Genomic DNA, 20,227 nt, shown 5'->3' with positions numbered 1-20,227 from the left:
CAGAGTTCGTGTGCTGAGTCCCGTGGGAGGAGTAAGCTTTTTTGCTTCGGAGAGAGCAGTCGTTCAGCAGGCCATCGGGTCCTGCTTGGCTTGAGGCCTTTGGAAGCTTTTTGCTTCGGCTGGCTCAGTGGGCTTTGGCTGCTGCTTTGTTTTGGAAGGAACTTGAGCCAGTTGTTCGGCTCGAGCTGTGAGTGGAGGCTTCTTCCTCTTGGTTTGTGGAGCTTTTTGTTCTCCATTTTGGTTCCCGGCTTGGTGCGACGCATCGGCCTCTTCTTGGAGTTGGATCCTCGGGGAAGCGACGCATCGACAGGAAGGATCGGCGCCTCGTCTCACCGGCACGTGTTGAGAAGCGCGAGAGGATTCGCGGGAGCTCAGGAAGGAACGTGGCTCACGGCGATTTGGATCCAGCTCCCTCTCGCTGGAGTCCGGGACCGGACAAGTTGAAGACCACACGGGGTGGAGAGGTTCGAGTTAGGCTTTGAGTTTCAGCTCACCTGTCCTAAGAGCTGGAGCTCGTGATTAAAGGCCTCAGCCACCATTTCTTGTATGTGTGTGTGTGTGTGTGTGTGTGTGTGTGTGTGTGTGTGTGTGTGTGTGCGCGCGCGCGCGCGCGCGCGTGTCCGTGGGTCCGTCTAATAAGTAGCAACTACTGTTAAGTGTAAATGACTGTACATAATAAGTAGACGGTTGTAGTTCTTTTGTCGTAATTTTGTTGCTTGTATTATTGCATACGTGTTTTGCCTTATTTAATTGCATACGTGTTTTATTATAATAAATGTCCTTGTATGAATGTAAACCTGCTCGTTGCGTCCATTCCCTCATTGACTGAACTTTTCGTGTGTTGGGAGTTAGGAAGCCGTTGGTTTGCCGTAATAAGGGGACATTTGGACCGACGGTTCTCGGCGATTATGCCGCTCGGAATCGCGCACGGACAAGCTCGCCTCAGCAGTTTGTTCCGTACGAGTTCCGTCGAGGGTGGAATACCCAGGAAGTTGGATCACGTGGGTATTTAGGTAAATTGAAGATTGTCAATCGACCCTACCCCACGAGATCTGCCGATTGGCGTATTTCGGTTCTTGTACAAGGACCCGTCGCTCGGAGTTATCCAGGCGGCGATCTATATTCCGGGTGATCGGTCCGGCCGACTTGACTTGCGGCTCCGTTCAGAGCGGTCGGTTGGCGGCCGACCCCCCGGCCAGTAACAATTGGTGTCAGGAGTGGGATTCGGCCCCTCCGCCTCCGTAGCAAAATTCACGGAGTCGGATCAGGGGTATACAGAGCAAACCCCCCCCCCCCCTCGTGTCCCCAAATTACGAGCGTTATAAATTTTATTCCCAGCACGTAAAATGTTCAGCCAAGGCGAGCAGGGGCAGGAGGGATTAGGAATGGATTTGGAAATGTGAGAATCTATGGCTCAGGACGAAATCACCGTGCAGGACACTCCCATTATGCGCCAGGTAATGTTAATTTTGCTGGCAAAGATGGATGGCATGGGAAGCGAAATGGATGAAAGTGCTTGCAAGATAATAAGCGACATGGAAACAAATATGCAACAAATGAAAAATGAATGGGGAAACAAAATGGTTGGAATGCAAAGCGAAATGAAAAACGAAATGAAAGCGAATTTAAAAGAAAACGCAAAGGAAATGAAGGAAGAAATAAAAAACAACATGGATGAGAATATGCAAAAACTGCGGGGTGAGATGCAGCGCATCGAGCGGAATCTCCAGGCTGGGCAAAAGGCAGTGACGGCAGTTGCGAGGAGCGAAACGCGGGCAGTGGAGCTCATAATGGCGGCGCCACGTGCTGGAGCGAGCGAGCTGAGGGGGAGTGTGGACTGTGTCAGCCTCGCAGTGAAGGAACAAAGTAATACGGGGGACGTGTAATACGAGACTCGTGCAGGTGACAGAAAAAGTGACGGTGACACAGAGGGAAAAATTAAATGGGGTGACGGAGACGTGTATGGCAAGACGCGTAGAGACGACGGAAATAATAAAAGGAATAAGAGAGGCACGGGAGGTAGAAACGGTAGAGGAGCGACTACACGATAAACACGACACAAAGGACGAACACGCACACATGGAAGTAGTGAGGGACGATGGGGTTGAGCTTGAGGAATGTGTTGGGACCCGATGCAAGCAGCAGGATAGCCTCCTTCAGGAACGAAGTGAGGAAATGTGCCCCCTTGAGACGGATCTCGACCAGGTGGGTCCGGTCGTGCCGAACGAGGTAGAGGGGGCGAGTGCTGTTGACAGGTGCACACGAAGCTTGGGAGGTATGAAGGCCCCGGGAACCCTTGCGGTGACGCAAATCCCCAGCGTGGTCGTCCCGGTGTGTGTGGTTACGAGTGTGGAGAAATGCGTGCTGGAAAGCACGCATTGTGTGAGTAGTATGGTGTGTGTGAGTGAAAGGAGATGTGTGAGAGAGACAGCGTGTGTGAGGTCGCTGTACATGAGGGAGATGACAGTCGGTATGCGGGAGGACGCAACCGCATCCCCGTGTCCGAGTGCCATGGTGGAGTGTGTGAGCGTCGTGGCACGCAGGAGTGTGTGCGTTGAACGGAAATGATGATGGGACCAGATGAAGGACAAGGGCCGGATAGCGGCCGTAGCTGTTTGTTTTGAGCACCGTTCCGGGTTTGCACAGCAGCGAGCGCAGGGTCCATGCTGTGCTACGCACAAGGCTGCCACGTGCGTGGCTGCGCAGGTGAAACCCGGTCCGGAAACGCCAGCGGTGGATGTTAGCCGATCCCACGGGCGGACAGAAGCCAGGCTGGATTCGGAATTTGGACCGGATGGGTTCTCCACGCGAGCGTGTTTGTAAAGCTCCGACGAGCAGAGCACATGTGTTCGCATGGGGAACCCCTCGAAACGCGGGGCTTGCTTTGAGATGAGCAGAGTGACGTCATGGCTGCACGTGTGTTTGGAATCCGGCAGAAGGGAATTCCTGCCGGACGGTACCGTCCAAGAGGGACAAGGTGCGCGGGGCGCAAGCAGCTGCCATGACGTTACGGAAAAAGAGCGCGGCTGTGAGCTTCCGCGCTGGTGGTGCGCATTATGAAAAAAAAAAAGAGTTGAGAAAAGGAAGCTTCGCTTTGGGTGAACAGGATTCCCAGGCAAGGGGTGGAAGACCCCCTTGTTTGGGGGCACAGGAAGTACGAGTTTGGGGGATCGGATAGCGATAGTTAGACCGGCTTCATGGGCACATGTGTTGTACCTCATGGAGCCCGTGGAATGGATTAGTTTGAGGGATTTTAGTTTCGATTTAGGAAATGCAATTTTTGGAGACACGGACAGACTGGAAATGTGTAGTGGAGACGAAGCTCAGCTACGTAGAGTAAATGGAACGTGCATGAGTTTTAAGGGATGACGAGGGAGCACGAGTTAGTCAGGTGATTTAGTTAGAAGGTTGGCCGTGTGGAGTGTTGGTGTGAGTTGCGAAATTGAAAGTGTGTGAGGAATGAGTGTAGGACAGTGGGCCCAAGTGTGCGAGTGGAGCGAATGTGATATGTATGGTGCGAATGACTGGTTGGGGGGAGGAGTGATTCCCACCCAAGTGACCCCGGGGTCAATTTAATGTTTGCTATGGGTTATTCAAATTTACTAACAGGAGGTCGTTTTGTTGTTGGTGTCGAGAGAAGGCACGAAACCCGTTTGGAGGGGTGCAAGAGTTCATGGACCGGCTGGGAGCGTGGCTGTGGAAAGGTGAGTTTTGTTTAGTGGGCACCCCGGGAACCGGACTTGTCGGCCAGAGTTGGCCAAGGGCCCAAGAGGGGCCGGGATAGTGTAGTGGGCACGGGCGACCCGTCGGAAACGGGACCCGTAGCGCCAGAATGCCACGGGGGCAGTGTCGTGGGCACGGGCGACTCTCTGAAAGGGACCCGGGGCATCAACACGCCACGTGGGCATTGGACGGGGGCAATGCCAGAGAGGGCAACCCCCCGCGTTGTAGGGAGCAGCTCGGCTCGGAGACAGCCAGCGGGCCTGGGGGTGCCATGGTTAGAGTTTGGCAGAGGGGGAGTTCCTGCCAGTTGAGCCACGCTGCCCAGCCAGGAAATTGTGCGAGGGCACGTATGAAAATTTGAGGGCAAGGCCCAAACTTACAATGGACACCAACACGGGCGACGGGAATCATGGTTTTTAGAACCGATAGTTTTAAAGTGTGAGGCGTTTTTGGAAAGCCCCGGGGTAGTTACAGGTTAATGAATGTTCGGGTAAATAGATGTACCCCTTTGCACCATCCATCCCTTCGCTCATTGTAGGCCGCTGGACTCACCTTGGTAGATCGCTGAACTCTGAGGAGGCCATTCTGAGACTTCGTTGGGCCACGAGACAGGACGCTAGTCTCTCCCTATTCCCCTCCAGTGAGGGAACGTAGGGATTGGGAGGAGGCGAGGTTGACAGGATGGGTTACCCGGACAATGACGATAAAGGGGGTTAGGGAGACAATTGTAAAAGGGAAATAAAAATAATAAAAATAAAGACGGGCTAAATTTTGTTGTGTTGTGTGGCAAATTAAGGGAGTGGGTATGGACAGAGACAGGCAAAGGCGATAGAGTGGGGGGGGGGAGACAGTAGGCTAGGTCCGAGCCCGCCTTCAGAGTGGCCGGCACCACTGAACTCCCTCCAGACCTGATGGAACCACACCAGAGGCCGGCCAGCTTCACCTGCCGGCCTGTTGTGCTGCAGCTGCCTGTTCTGCATGGACTTACCTTGCCATGCCTAGTTGCCTGCCTCTACCATGACCCCATGCCTGCGAGCCCTTGTTTGCATTTGCCCCTGTGTCCATCCATCACCATGCGCGCCAGGACCATCCAGTTTTGTGAGGACTGCCCTGCAGGCAGCCTGTGCATCCAGTCCATTTTTTGTGTTTTGCGACCATCTCCATCCATTCCCCTGCACCAAAGACTTTGCTATGACTTTTGCCTTTCCCCTTTCACAGATCACAAGTCCTGGCCATGGTTAGTGTAATGTAATAGATAAGTTAAGATTGTAAATATGTGGAACCCCACCTGCATGTTTGTTTTAGCGCCGGCAATTTTAGTTAAGTTGTCCGAATGAGTCTGTGAGAGTTTGTGAAGTTCGTTACGCAGCGCATTAGGTTATTTATTTTTGGGACACGTTAAAAGAAATGTCGCACTCAGGGATCCGAAGGTGGAACGTACGAGGGGAGAACTTACACATGCTGGTCACACGAAAATTTGACTGTAAAAGGGGAGGGGTAGTGTTACGAATTTGGAATTCAATTGCACACAACATACAGGTTCCCTTATTCAGCTATGTCGAGAAGTGCATGTTCCCTGGATAGCTCACCTTCCATTGTCTAACTGTTTTGAAATCGATTAGATGCGCTGCGGATCGATTTAATAGTTAGGGAGCGAACAATGGAGACATCCCTCCCCCTCTTCTGCGAAAAGGAAGAAGAACCCTGCGGTGACGTCAACAACTCCCTCCCACCCGTGGTTGAGCGGGGGGTGGATCACGAGGGCATGAGTTACGCCGGGTGCGGGGGAGGGGGTGCAAAGGATAAAGAGGACATCTTTTCTTTGTTCGCGTGGGAGTCATCATAATAAATTGTTTTTTATCATCATAATAAATTTTTCATAAATAAATTAATCATAAATTGCTTAAATTGTAAATTGAAAGATTTTGAGGGTCATCTGACTTTGAAGCTATGCGCAAGAGAATATGAAATGATCCCTGACCCCATTCCTTAGTGGGTGTAGGGGAAGTATTTTAGGCCACCACAAAAAAGAAATATAAACTAAATTTGATTTCTCCAAAATGCCAACAGGATTAGAACAACACCGGGTACCAGTGTGACCACTCCTTGGCTTTTTTCACAAGATCTTGGCTATTCGTAGTTCACCTTGGCGTCTTGGTTTTCTAGGCGTATAGGTTTTCTATTATCATCGCTTTACCGAAACCTTGTGAATTCTTGGCTTTTTTCATTAGCTCACCTTGACATTTATGAAAATGAGGAGTGGTCACACAGCCGGGTCACATCCCTGCTAGGTTAACGTATCATTGAACTTTTCAATGGGAGGATTTACCCAAATATAACGAGTCAGAAGGCAGAGCCAGATAGGATGGTCCAGAAGCATCACACTTTTATGCTTGGTATGATTCTCAACCAGATTGGTGTGTCAGAGGAAGGGTGTTACACCAAAATATTCTCTGTCGGATGGCTGATTAACCTGGGGACCCATCTGGGAGCACTGATTGTCGATGGCCATTAAAGGTCCCACTGTATATTTTAATGAAGTCGGCAATTCATTGCCAGCAGCCTGTCCAAACTCCAAATTCGTGCCAGAACGTCGGGCATGGCCAGGCAGTTCGTGAGAGATCTGAACCAACAATAAATGTTCTCCGAGCCACTAACCCAACTTAACGGGACACAGCAGAAGATGATGATAATGGTGATGATTAACAAGAAGGCAATGCAAGCACTTCATAAGATTTTTAGAACCCTTGATGGGCAAACGGGTGGAAAGTGTTACTGGCAAAAAAGCTTTGGATTCATCCAGGCATTCAGAAAGTAAATAATTTAGGAATTATCAACTTGGCATAATGACTGATGAAACAATTGGCTCCTTCAAAACAAACAAGCTCGAATGAGCTAAGATCTTTGTCCTCTTAATGATGACGTCATAAAAACGAATATGACGTCATTGTGATGTATCAGGTTTGTGATAAATTATCTGTGCTAATGCCCGGCTTGATTCCCGCAAACAAAATTCAAACAGCTTGCCGAGTTCCGGAGATAATGTTATAGGTGATTTCCATTAGCGGCGATATTATGACGTCAACTTTTTTTCTTGGAAGAATTTTCAAAACCGGAGATCGTTACTGTCTGCGCAGGGTATTTTTTACATATATACACCAAGTTTCAGGAAGTTTCGATGAAAACTGTAGGCTGTGAAACAAAAAAGTCCACAAGAACAACAACGTCAGTAAGACTTAGAGATCCTCCACAAGGATCTAAAAAACAAAAACATTCAAACGAATGTTGGACTTGCACTTAAATCAAGGAGAAAAAGGACGTGCTTTCAAAGTACCTTGGATTTGCGCTGGGGCTGGCTTCTTGCATGTGCTCCAGAAATGCCAAAACGTCATAATGTATCCTGGTTGAAACATATGCACGCGTGTGACACACACACACACACACACACACACACACACACACACACACACACACACACACACACACACACACACACACACACACACACACACACACACACACACCAGTACTCCGACAACTTAAAAATGGAATTTCGCCTCGATAAGTGTGCCAAGTGCACATTCATACAAGGTAGACCAACAAAAACAGAAAACATAAAAAACGACCGAGATACAACAATACAGGAGCTAGACAACGAAGCATCTTATAAATACCTCAGAGTGGAAGGTCACCAAATATGTCACACAAAAAAAAAATGCACCAAACAATTGCTGAAGAATACCTGCAAAGACCGAAGCTGATCCAGAAAATATACCTCTCCCCAAAAAACGAAATCAAAGCCATTACAGTATTCCACTATAGCTGCTGAATAGTAAACTGGCCACAAGTGGAAATCAATAAACTAGATATCAGAAGGAGGAAACTCCTTACGATCCACCAAATGTTCCATGAAAATCAGTGCATCCCGAGAATGTACCTGCCGAGACGAGGAAGAGGTAGCGGCCTGATGAAGCTCAACCAGGCGCACAGAGTGGCCACAGCAGGATTGGCTGAGTACATGAAAAGTTCAACAGACTACCGAATACAATTTGTGAACAAACACGAACACAACACACCAGAAGGTATCTTTCAGTCACCTTGCAAAAAACTTCCAAAAACAGGTGCAAATAGAAGATGTCACGCACCAAACCAAAACAGCAACAAATACAGCTCCATCGATTATAAAAAGGACAAAAGAAAAATACAAGAAGAAATATCGTGACAAGTGGGAGAAAGACAAAAGAGCAGGGAAATATATGTTTCTAATATATGTATGTATATATATATATATATATATATATATATATATATATATATATGTATATATATATATATATATATATATATATATATATATATATATATATATATATATATATATATATATATATATATATATATATAAAGAGTTGGACAGATTGGAGATTGGACAAAGAAGGCTCTTTGGAATGGCTAAGAAGAGGTCAGTCCAACTGGGATGGAGAACGAATCATTATAAATGCCCAAGACCATGGACACTACATGAATAGCATTAAAAATGCCAGGACTGAGTCAATCAGACAAGTGTAGGTTCTGCAAGGTAGAAACAAAGTATGAGTCAACTCCCATCAGGATGTAAAAAAAAAACCTCATGTCAGAACACAAAGGCACAACGGAGTTTCTAAAGTAATTCACTTGCACATCTGCAATTTTTTTTTTTAATGCAGCCAGGGTTTGAACTGCCGACCTCACAGACTCAAGCCAACGCCCAAATCATGACTACACCAAGTCTGGTTAAATATTCATCAAGTCATGATGACATCACGAAGCCTCCAATATGAGTTGCAGTGAAGCATATGATGCAATAATTTCATTCTTTGACTACAAGCACCAAGAGTAAGAAGGTTGCAATGTAGCATCACAATGCACAGGGTCTGCAGGAACATCTGCAGGAACAAATAAGTAAATAAATAAATATACCATAATTAAACCTCCTCCTAAAGTGCGGGGTAAGGCTTATTGATGATGTAGGGTTTGTTTCTACAATTAACACCCCAAATTATTAATGGTGCCAGAGTTTCTTAGACCCCGACATGTACTAAAACCACCATTTTGAGAGAATTTATTTTTCCTTTGAAGAGGGAAGGTGAGGGGAGGCTTTGAGGGCCACACATAGAATAGGTGGCGTTTGAAGGACATGGCTTGGAGATGTGGGGAGGAGGGGGTGGGTGGGGGGAGAGGGGGGTACTGACACTGTTAAAGGAAATGAAGGGATTTGATTGTCGTGACCCGACAATCCTGCAAATGTGACTTCTCAAGATTCCCAATTTGGACAAAGAGATAAAGATCACAGGATGGGTGGAAATAATTTTTGGTGAAGGCACTGGAATGAAAAATAACACTTTTTTTGTCTGATTTAATTTTTTTTGAAGCAAGAACGTGAAACAGGACAACGATGATGGAGGTAGAAAGTACAATATTTGGGACAAAAAGAAGAAAAATGTGAAACACAGTGACAAAAAGGACAGAATTTTCACAGCGGCTATCCAAGGAGTTGACCTTGAAAACACGAAAACAAATTTGACAAATAGAGCACAACAAGGTACAATTTAATATGGAAAATTGGACGAAATCACACAATACAGAGAAAAAGATGTCACAGAAAAACAAGATGGATTTGACTCAGAAAACTTAGCTTTAATGAGGTAGAAGCAGCAGCTGAGAATTCTACCAACATGTGGAAAAATCCCTGAACCGGAAGTTCATAAGAAAAGAAGATGAGTTCAGCAGAAAGATCAAAACTGAATTAAAAGATGAGGACGTGATAATGACATCATACGGGACCCTTCCAGTTATCCATTATTTTAAAGGAGCATTCTCTCTTTTCAATCCTGAGGTCCATGTGGTGCTTTAGTCTACCGCATAAGGTCATTGTCGTTTTCACCCTTAAACTACCACCTCACTTTATTATTATTATTATACAGTCAAGGCTCGTGGAAGAGCTCAATATACGTACAAGAAGTGCTCAGCTCTGCTTATCTCTTGAACATGAAACTGCAGAAGGCACCTCTACCAAACTGAATCTTCCTCACCTTCTCACGACCAGCATAACCTCCTCATGCTATATCTTAACATTCTAACACTGACTGAAAATCACAGTCAACAGTAACCCTTCTCTTAAATCCATTCATGAGGTTATTCAATATAACCATACTGTGATAAAAGTTACTTATTGTTTACCATTTTATTCCACTACCCACCTAGCCTTTAGTAATGCACGTTCAGACAGGTGGAAAAACCTGGTGGCGTGTCAAGATTACCGCTGTTCTTTCCTGAACACAGGACCAAACACACAGGCCTCCAGCAGGACTTTTATTGTTGGGCCATGTGAGCTGAAAGAGGCTTGTGTTACGGGAAGTTCGACGTCCGCTGTACCCGCCATCATTTCCAGCCATGTTCGGCAACAGTGATAGATGAGGATGTTGAAAATTCCACTTTTAGTTTCCGACATCTTCACCAATTCTACCAAAATCTGAAAGTGAAAAAGGAGCTTCAACAACAATATGCACTTACACATTAACAAGTGATTTTCCAAGACTTTACAACAATAACAATTAGGAATCAAGAGCTTTTACAAGTTTCACCTGGATCACAGAAATTGCAAAATAAATTGCAAAACAAAGACAATCGGTGCTTTGTCACCACCGAACTTGTGATTCGGTGCTGACAAAGCACCAATTCTCATGCGATGCAAATGTTTTGACATTTCTTCTCTTTTGGAAACCACCCAATTACCTGTCTGATTGTAGACGTTAAAGGTTCTAAAGAGTTCGCCATCTCAGTAAGCTCCAGGAGACAAGAGTGGTAAATAGTGCATATGAATACTTTGAGAGCAGGCCAGAACAGCCGCTGGTCACTGCAAAGGTTCAGCACAGAGGTCCATGCTTGCTGAAGCACCTCTGCACACAGCTCTTTCTCTGCAAATGTCTGCAATCGATATATGTGGGTAAGTGTGTGCAATAGACATCGGTGGGTAAGTGTGTACATTGCATAACTTGGTGTTGTTGACTGCCAACTCCACATGCGGGTGGGTTTCAGGAGATGGAGCGGAGACCTACCACAACTCAAAGTATACACCTCAGTGTGTGTGTGTGTGCTATATGTATAATATGAAATGTATAATATACAGTACAATATGTCACATACAATATGTGTGAATATAATATACAGTATAACGTCATGTAAAATGTGTGTTTATAATATACAGTATAATGTCATGTAAAATATGTGTGTATATAATATACAGTATAATGTCATGTAAAATAAGTGTGTATATAATAAACAGAATAATGCCATGTAAAATATGTGTGTATATAATATACAGTATAATATGTGTGTATATAATATACAGTATAATATGTGTGTATACAATATACAGTATAATATGTGTGTATACAATATACAGTATAATATGTGTATATATATAATATACAGTAAAATATGTGTGTATATAATATACAGTGTAATGTGTGTGCACATAATATACAGTATAATGTCATGTAAAATATGTGTATATAATATACAGTAAAATATGTGTGTATATAATAAACAGTACAATGTGTATACAATATACAGTATAATATATGTGTATATAATATACAGTATAATGTGTGTATAAAATATACAGTATAATATGTGTGTATATAATATACAGTATAATATGTGTGTATATAATACAGTATAATGAGGGTATATAATATACAGTATAATATGTGGGTATATAATATGCAGTATAATGTCATGTAAAATATGTGTGTATATAATATACAGTATAATGCCACATATATGTGCATTAATGTACAGTATAATGTCATGTATCATATGTGTGCATATAATGTACAGTATTATGTGTGTATGAAATATACAGTGCAATATAATACGTCATGTATAATATGTGTATATATAAAATACAGTACAAAATGTCATGTATAATATGCGTATATATATTAAATACAGTACAATATGTCATGGATAATATGTGTGTCTATAATATGCAGTATAATATGTCACGTATGATGTGTATGTAAAATACAATACAATACAATATGTTATGTATAATTTGTGTGAACATAAAATACAATGTAATGTCACATATGTGTGTAATATAACATAGTGTAAAATGCGTGTATATAAAATATACCGCATCATATACAGTGTAATATGTGTGGAAATAATAATAATGTCACTTGTAATATGTTTGTAAATAATATACAGTTTAATGTCATGTATAGCTGGAGCAGGGATGAAGGTGAGATGCACCTTGTAGCAGCACTGTGCGGTGTGGCGGCAGAGATCTTGACCACAATGCCACCAGACGCAATAACTTTATCAGACCTACGTTCTGTCCAAACCAGTCAATTCGGAATAGAGCAACAGAGCAAGCTTATTAGAGCTCAGCTACTCAGCCGCAAATGGAGATCCAATGAAGCCATTGGGGAATTGGCTCATGATATTTGCCATGCATTGGGGATTGCGTGTGCAAACATGCCAGTGTCTGCCCAGGAAAGCCTGCCCCTGAATAACTTCCTCCAGGCTCTCTTGGGCACGGAAATAGGGTCTCAGTTGACTACGTGGCGCCCGGAGACCTTGAGTAAGGCAGCCATCGCCGCCGCCAGTAGATGATAATTGTTGCTTCTGGGACAACCATTCAAACGAATGGGGAAAAAGGGAAAACTTTGACCCAAGCCCCAAAAGCTCAAAATGGGAGACCCACTTCCTCCCCACCCATCCCCTTCCCTCCCATATAAGCAAATAAAAAATTGAGACTTACTGATTAAAGCACTTCTTCCACCAAACATAATCACAGTCTTTTTATATCTTCATTATACTCAAAGAGTGAACCAACGAATATTTGCCCATGTTCTAATTTCGGGAATAAGCCTGGTGTGTTGGTGCAGTGGTTAGGGCAGCGGCTTGGGATCCAAAAGGTCCTGAGTTCAAGCCCCGTTGGGCCACTGAATGAATACACCAGGGGGTTGACTCAGCCTGTCATCCTTCCGAGGTCGGCGAAATGAGTACCAGTGTACTGGGCCGGTGTATACCCCGGTTAAAATAGGTGTACCATATCCCATATCACTACCATACCATAAAATAGGCAACCAGGGTTGTGTCAGGAAGGGCATCCGGCGTAAAACATGTGCCAAATCACTATGCGGATCATTCGGATGTTCCGCTGTGGCGACCCCTAACGGGAGCAGCCGAAAGAAGAAGAAGAAGTTCTAATTTCAGGAATAACTTAATTTTCTTATAATATTCATTTCCATCGAGTATATTCACATAGAATAACTTGGAACTTGGTTCTTGGTTTAAGTATCTTTGTTGAGCTGAGATAAAATGATAAACTTCTCTTAATGCTCTTGTCTGGACACCTCCTGAGCCACATATCATTTTCATAAACCACATCCACTTTTCCACAAGCCCTGCCCACTCTCCCTAAACCCCGCCCACTTTTCTACAAGCCACGCCCATGTCCCATAAACACCGCCCACTTACCTAAGCCCTGCCCACTTTCCCTAAGCCCCACCCACTTTTCTAAGTACCACCCACTCTTGCATCATTTCCAGTTAAGCTCCGACTCACAAGGCTTTCCCAGGGAATTTCCAAAGGAAACCACACCCAGTCATTGTTATATAAAGGCTTGAAACCCAGACTGAATTTAAACATAATGTTACGGTTGTGGAAATTCGCAGAACACCATCCAGGTCCTTCAGATCAGTTATGTCGATAAGTCTGTGTTCAGATAGATTTCCCCACCGAGGTCTAAAGTTTTATTCGTGTAACCGGGCTGTGATCTTTGAGGTAGTGTTTTTCTTTTGCTATCTTTATTTTGGACCAACCACCTCTCAACCACCACCAACCGCATCTCAACAACCACAGTCACCTTCTCCACAACCACCTTCACAACAACCACCTTAACCACAACTGCCCAACCACACCACCATCACAACCACAAAATGCCAACCACACCACCATTACGACAACCACAACCACCACTGCGTTTCCACCTCAGCACACGGTTGCCAGAAGCATGGCATTCATTGCGGGAGAACGGACGATGGCCTCACCCCCTCCCCCAACGAATAACCCTGCGAGAGGAACAAAAAGCAACAAAAGCTATGGAAAAGGCAAAAGAAAGGCCCCGATCCAGGAGAAAAACGCCCTTTTTCTGGAAGTTTCCCGCACGTGCTGGAAGAAGGGGCGGGAGGCGAGGGCGGGCGGAGCTCGAGATATAAGGAGGAGGCGCAGGCTCTGGTGTGTGTGTGTGTGTGTGTGTGTGTGTGTGTGTGTGTGTGTGTGTGTGTGTGTGTGTGTGTGTGTGTGTGTGTGTGTGTACGCTGAAGCTTTTCTCTCTCTCTGGGCTCTGCAGCGCGCGCTCACTGGATCACGCTCGCTGGATATCTCTCTCTCTCTCTCTCTCTCTCTCTCTGGGCTCTGCATCGCGCGCGCTCGCTGGATCGCGCACGCTCTCACAGTCTCTGGAGGCGTGGATTGGGTTGGTGGTTGTGACGGAGTCACTTTGGATCATGTGCGGAGTCGGATCGTGGAGGACACGAGCTCGGGGAACTCACCACACGGTCACGTTTTTCTATTTCTTTCCATTTCTGGGTTTTTGTGTGTGTGTTCGTGGCGCCAGTCCCATAAGTAAAACTGCATAAGTGACTGTACATAATAACTACAGACAAACGGTTGTAGTTCTCTTTCTGCTCGTGTCCTGTTCCCTTACCCCCATTGCTTGTATACGTGCTATAGTAATAAATGCCCTTGTGTGAATGTGACCTGTTCGTTGCGTCCTTCCCTGTCATTGACTGCCATTATTACGTCCGGGATTTTAGCTGGCTTTTTAGTTGCCGATAAATTAATAGGATCCAGCGGGGCTTGGCGATATACACCGCTCGGCAAATCGCAAACGGAGCGAGCCGCTTAGCGGCTCGTTTCCAAGCAGGTCCTGTCGAGGTGTAAATCCCCGGCATTTCTGTCTGCGCGCATAATTAGGTAAATCGACAATTCGGCGATAGGACCCTGTCGCGCGCGGACAGAATAGCTGGCTGATTTTAGGTGTGATTAAAGATACACCCGTAGCTGGATTTCAGCGTTGATCTGAAAGCTGCGACTAGGTTTGTCCGTTCGGTGGGCGAGAGCGGCCGCCATTGGCTTGAAGCGGTCGCCTGCATGCCAACGGGTGGGAAACCACAACACTGGTGTCAGGAGTGGGATACAAACTCTCCCGTCTCCAAACTAAATTAACTGGAATCGGATCAAGGGTGTGTAGAGCGACCCCTGTTCCCCCAAATTGCGAGCGTATAAATGATTCCAATACGCAAAATGGCAGTTCAAGGCGAACAGGTGCAGGGTGGTTTAGGAATGTGTTTTGATGTAGGATCCATGGCCTGGGACGGTTCTTATTATAACCCCACCACTAATTGTAGTCAGTGGGGGTGCTCACCCTCATCTACTGAGCATGAACTTTGCTGGCAAACAGACTCGAAGTCGCAAAATAGCGGCGCGGCCGCACCTCAGCGCAACACGGAGCAGGCTGCTATTAATAGCATAATGAATGGCACGACACAAGGCGGGGGCTCCCAACCAACGATTCAAACCACGTGGGCGAGGCAGGCGGACATTGGCAAGCATCAGGTACAACTGGAGAAATAATGGAAAAAAAAGCGAGAAAAGGAAAAACGGAAACACAACAGGCAAACAGAAAAGAGAAAGCCGAGAACGGAAGATATAAATAGAAAAGGAATGTCAGGAATACCGAAAGAAATTCGGTGAGGGAATGGACGAATTGAGGAAGGAAGCATGCAAAAGAGGTGAGGAGATGAGCAAGAGAAGGGATGAAATGATGGAGGAGGCAAGCAAATTGAGAGAGGAATTAGAAAAAAAGCTTCTGAATTACAGAAACACCAAAGCAAAGAGAGGGAACTACAAAACAAACTGAGGATGTTAAGAGAGGAAAGAAAGAGAACAGACAATGAAACGTTAAGGAACCACACTGTGCAGATCGAACAATGAGAAACCAAAACAAGACTAAAGAATGAGATGCAAGAAAGAATAGTGAAAGAACAAGGAATGAAACAGGAAAGGGAGATTAACCAATTCAAGGAAACAACGAGATTGGAGAATGAGGAACAAGCGAGACAGTGGAATAAGAAACAAAAAGAACAAGGAATGAAACAGGAAAAGGAAATCAACAAAATGAAAGAAACTATGAGATTGGAGAATGAAGAACATGAGAGACGGTGGGGTAGAAAACAAAAACAATATGAATTTGAAATTAACCAACTCAAGAAGAGAGCAAAGTTAGAGTCCACAGAGATGGAAAAAAACTCTGGAAAGATAACGAACAACTCAAAAAGCTCGGAGAGGAAGAACGAATCAAATGGAGCCAGGAAGTAGAACAGCACAATAATAGGGGATGTGTGACATCACCACAGGGAGGAACGTTAGTGGTGCGGGACTTGATTGACATCACTCGTCGGATGAAACAACAATGAGGGCAAACCCTGATTAAGGAGACACGAATAAAAATGGAGACTGTGGAAATAATAACGGGAGCCCGGGTGACTGAAACGTGTAAGACGAGACACGAGGTGACGACGTCCGAGAAATCAAGAGACGAAAAGCCACGAAGAGACGGAGGTAATGAACGAGGTGACGGAATTAACAGAGACACAAAGGGAGACACAGGAATTAAACGAAATAACAGAGACACGGGAGATAGAGGGTGAATTAAAAGAAACTGAAGACGAACACACACACATGGAGTTAGCGAGGGACAATGGGGTGAGTTGGCGGAATGTTTCGTGGCCCGGTACAAGCAGCAGGATAGCCTCCTTCAGGAAAGGAGGGAGACGCTATGCCCCCTTGAAGCAGATCACGACCAGGTGAGCCCGGTCGAGCTTTGCGAGGTGAGGGGGGGGGGGCGAGTGCTGATGGACAGGTACACGTGGAGCTTGGGGGGTGTGAAGGCCCCGGGACCGCTTGTGGTAGCACGAATCCCCAGTGTAATTGTTCCGGTGTGTGTGTTTACGAGTGTGGCGAAATGTGTGCTGAAACGCGCGCATAGCGTGGGTGAAAGGCGGAGTGTGAAAAGAACCGCGTGTGTGGAAGAAGCACGATGTGTGGAAGAGACAGTGTGTGTGAGTGAAATGGCGAGCATGAGTGAAAAGGTGTGAGTGAAAAGGTGTGTGTGAGGGAAACACCAAGTGTGGAAGGAACAGCGTGTGTGAGGGAAACAGCGAGTATGGTTTCGAAATGTATGAGTGAAATGGCATGGGTGAGTGAAACCGCATGTGTGAGAGTGCTGTATGAAAGGGAGATGACGGTCGGCATGCGGGAACACGCAACCGCATGTCTCAGTGCGAGTGTCATGATAAGGAGTGTGAGCGTCATGATAAGGAGTGTGAGCGTCATGGCACGCAGGGGTGCGTGTGTGGAGTTGTGACAACAACGGCACCAGACGAAGGACAAAGGACGAGTAGCAGTCGTAGCTGTTTTGGGGACCGTGCCAGATTCGCACAGCAGCGCGCGCGGGGTCCGTGCTGTGCTTCGCACGAGGCCGCTGCATGCGCGCCTGTGCGAGTGAAATCCGGTCTGGAAACGCACGCGGTGGATGTTAGCCGATCCCGCGGACGGACAGAAGGTAGGCTGGGATTATGAATTTGGAATGGATAGGTTCTCCACGCGAGCGTGTTTGTACAGCTCCGGCGAGCAGAGCACAAGTGCTCGCATGGGGAACCCCTCGAAATGCGAGGCTTGCTTTGGGATGCGCAGGTTGACGTCGTGGCTGCATGGTTGGAATCTGGCAGGAGGGGAAATCCCTGCCGGATATTAAGGCGCTGTCACACCTTGACGATTTAGCCAGCAATGGCAACGTATAAAAATGTATGTTAAACGTTGGCGTACGCTGAAATTTTGATTTTTTTTTTTTAAGTTTTGGTCGTATTAATAACGTGTTGGTCGTATGCATAACATATAAGTAACAGGCACAGAACGTTTCGTTGTCTTATAGATAACTTATACCAACGAATGCTTAGCATGTTGTCGGCGTTCACAACCTATGCCCAACAATAGTTTAACTTCGGCATAGCACGCTGCACGTATCGCCGACGAACTCGTGGCGTAGCCTGTTAAAAACCTGCCGCACGCCGATTTAAATCATAACCGCCTGAGAATTGGAAGTGTCAACCACGCAGTCACACCTTGACGATTTAGCCAGCGTATGCCGACCTCTGAAAAATGTGTCTAAAACGCTGGCACACGTCGAATACGGTATGGGTAAGTTGTGTATACGTTAAGAGCACGCTGAATAACGATGAAGCACGCTGTCATATTTCGTGGTACGTCTCGTACGTCGTCAAATTTCAAGCATGCTGAAAATTTTACGACGTACTCGCCGTATAGCTCACACGTTCCGCTACGCTGGGAATAAGTTGTAGGCATGATATGGGATCGTTGACACACGTCGACACAAGTTCCTTGTAAGTTACTCGGAAGTCGAAATACGTCGAGGTAATGTTTAGCGTACCCGTAACTTATTTCTAAACTATGAGTAACGTGTTGTAGGCACGTTACGCGATCGTTGACACACGTCGACACACGTTACTTCTGCGTTACTCATAAGTCGAAACACGTCAATGTAATGGTTAGCATCAGTGTTCCAGACTCCGTTTTTTTTTCTTCGGGATGACGGCGATGTTAACACTTCGATTTCTAGTGCGGTTATAATATAATGTAATTAAAAAGCTGCCGCTCAACGATTTAAATCATAACCGCACTAGAAATCGAAGTGTCAACATCACCGTCATACCGAAGAAAAAAAACCCAAAAGAAACCAGGGAGTCTGGAACACTGACGCGAACCATTACATTGACGTGTTTCGACTTATGAGTAACGTACAAGTAATGTATGAAGACATGTGACAACGATCACGTAGCGTGCCTACAACTTATGCCAGCGTATACGGAATGCGTGTCATACGTCGAGTAAGTCGAGAAATTTTCAACATGCTGAAAATTTCTCGACGTACGACGACGTATGCCAGCGTACTACGACTATGCCAGCGTGCTATTAACGTATACAAAATTTACCCATGACGTATTCGATGTGTGCCAGCTTGATTCGGCAAATTTTTCATCCGTCGGCATACGCTGGCTAAAACGTCAAGGTGTGACAACAGCTTGACACTTCGATGTCTAATGCGGTTACGATTTGAATCGTCGAGCCGCAGCCTATGAATAGCCTACGCCACGTGATCATCGGCGATACGATGCCACGCGCTATGTGTAAGTTAGACTATCGTTGGGCATAGGTTGTGAACGCAGACAACACGCTCAGCATTCGTTGGTATAAGTCATCTAAATGTGATTAAACCGTTCTGTGTACATTACGCGTATGTCCAACACATTATTATACGCCCAAAACTTAAAAAAAAAAAAAACATCAATAGTTCAGCGTATGCCAGTATTTTACATACATTTTGGGACCTTGCCATATGCTGGCTAAAACATCAAGGTGTGACAGCCCCTTTAAGTTGGGTTCATTAAAAAAAAAAGAGTAGAGCTTTGGGTGGCGGAGATGTTCAACAGGTGTGTAACATATGTCTAATCGGGTTGGATTTGCAAACCTCCGGCGAATGTAAGATCGATCTGGGCCGAGGTGTCATGCAGGTGGGTGTGGAAAAGTTGTCATTCGGGGGCGTGAGCACAGATGAGAAGGCGGAGCTTGAGTCTCCCGATCCCGTGACGATTCCTCCGAGTGCCTAGGCAATAGTCCCGGCACTCACCCAACCTGGCCGGAGCCCTGTGATCTAGTCAAGTAGCTGGTGGGGCAATCAACTCCGGGTTTAATCGTGGGCCGTACCCTTGTACTGTAAATAATGACGGGCCTGTTATGGCCATCAGGGTAATTAATGTAAGCACAGAACCGCACACTATCGGACAGGGCACGAAGGTCGCAGACTACACCCCAGTTATTGAAATCACGGAGTTGAGGGATGAAAACATCCAGGCAGACCAACCCCAGGGGAAGTGACTGGCGTACAGTAGGAATTGGCCTGACCCCATTTGTGAGATGGTATAAAGGAGTAGTGTAGATTTTGAGGAGGCCTAGCAGGAGGCCTTGCACAAACTAACTGACCAGCATTTGGATCTCTTCTCCTTGTTGCCCGAGGACATTGGACGTGCGGTCCTGTGAAACATCAGATCCACACCGGTGAGGCCCAACCTATTTGTCAGCCTGCCAAATAACTCCCCTGGAGCAAGAGGGAGGAGGCTAATGAGCAGGTAAAAAGATGTTTGATGCAGGTGTTATCGAGTCCTCAGGCAGTCCTTGGATGTCACTGGTTGTGTTGGTTAAAAACGAAGGATGGGACCACACGTTTGTGTGGACTATCACCAGCTTAACAACGCGACACTCAGACTCCTATCCCTTGCCTAGAATTGAGGATACCCTCGATGCCATTTCA

The 20,227-nt window shown here is 45.9% G+C and overlaps 1 protein-coding gene across 7 annotated transcripts in view; it reads right to left on the bottom strand.

Moving 5' to 3' along the window:
* The window catches only part of TARBP1 (tRNA guanosine 2 -O-methyltransferase TARBP1), a 252,721-nt gene that overhangs the window by 143,543 nt on the left and 88,951 nt on the right, over positions 1 to 20,227 (bottom strand). For all 7 annotated transcript variants that reach the window (XR_015059772.1, XR_015059771.1, XM_085887174.1 and 4 more), the window contains exons 18-20: positions 10,498 to 10,689; positions 10,023 to 10,234; positions 7,058 to 7,123 (exon numbers count right to left, since the gene is read on the bottom strand). Coding sequence is in view for 5 of the 7 variants with exons in the window: in XM_085887174.1 (XP_085743300.1) it covers positions 7,058 to 7,123; positions 10,023 to 10,234; positions 10,498 to 10,689 (470 nt within the window). In the remaining 2 variants the exon portion in view is untranslated. The remainder of the gene's footprint in view (positions 1 to 7,057; positions 7,124 to 10,022; positions 10,235 to 10,497; positions 10,690 to 20,227) is intronic.

The sequence above is a fragment of the Eptatretus burgeri genome, chromosome 7 (assembly GCF_056783735.1).
Source record: "Eptatretus burgeri isolate ZD-2024b chromosome 7, Ebu_testis_v1, whole genome shotgun sequence".
NCBI lineage: Eukaryota > Metazoa > Chordata > Myxini > Myxiniformes > Myxinidae > Eptatretus > Eptatretus burgeri.
This window is presented reverse-complemented; position numbering and strand designations above follow the sequence as displayed.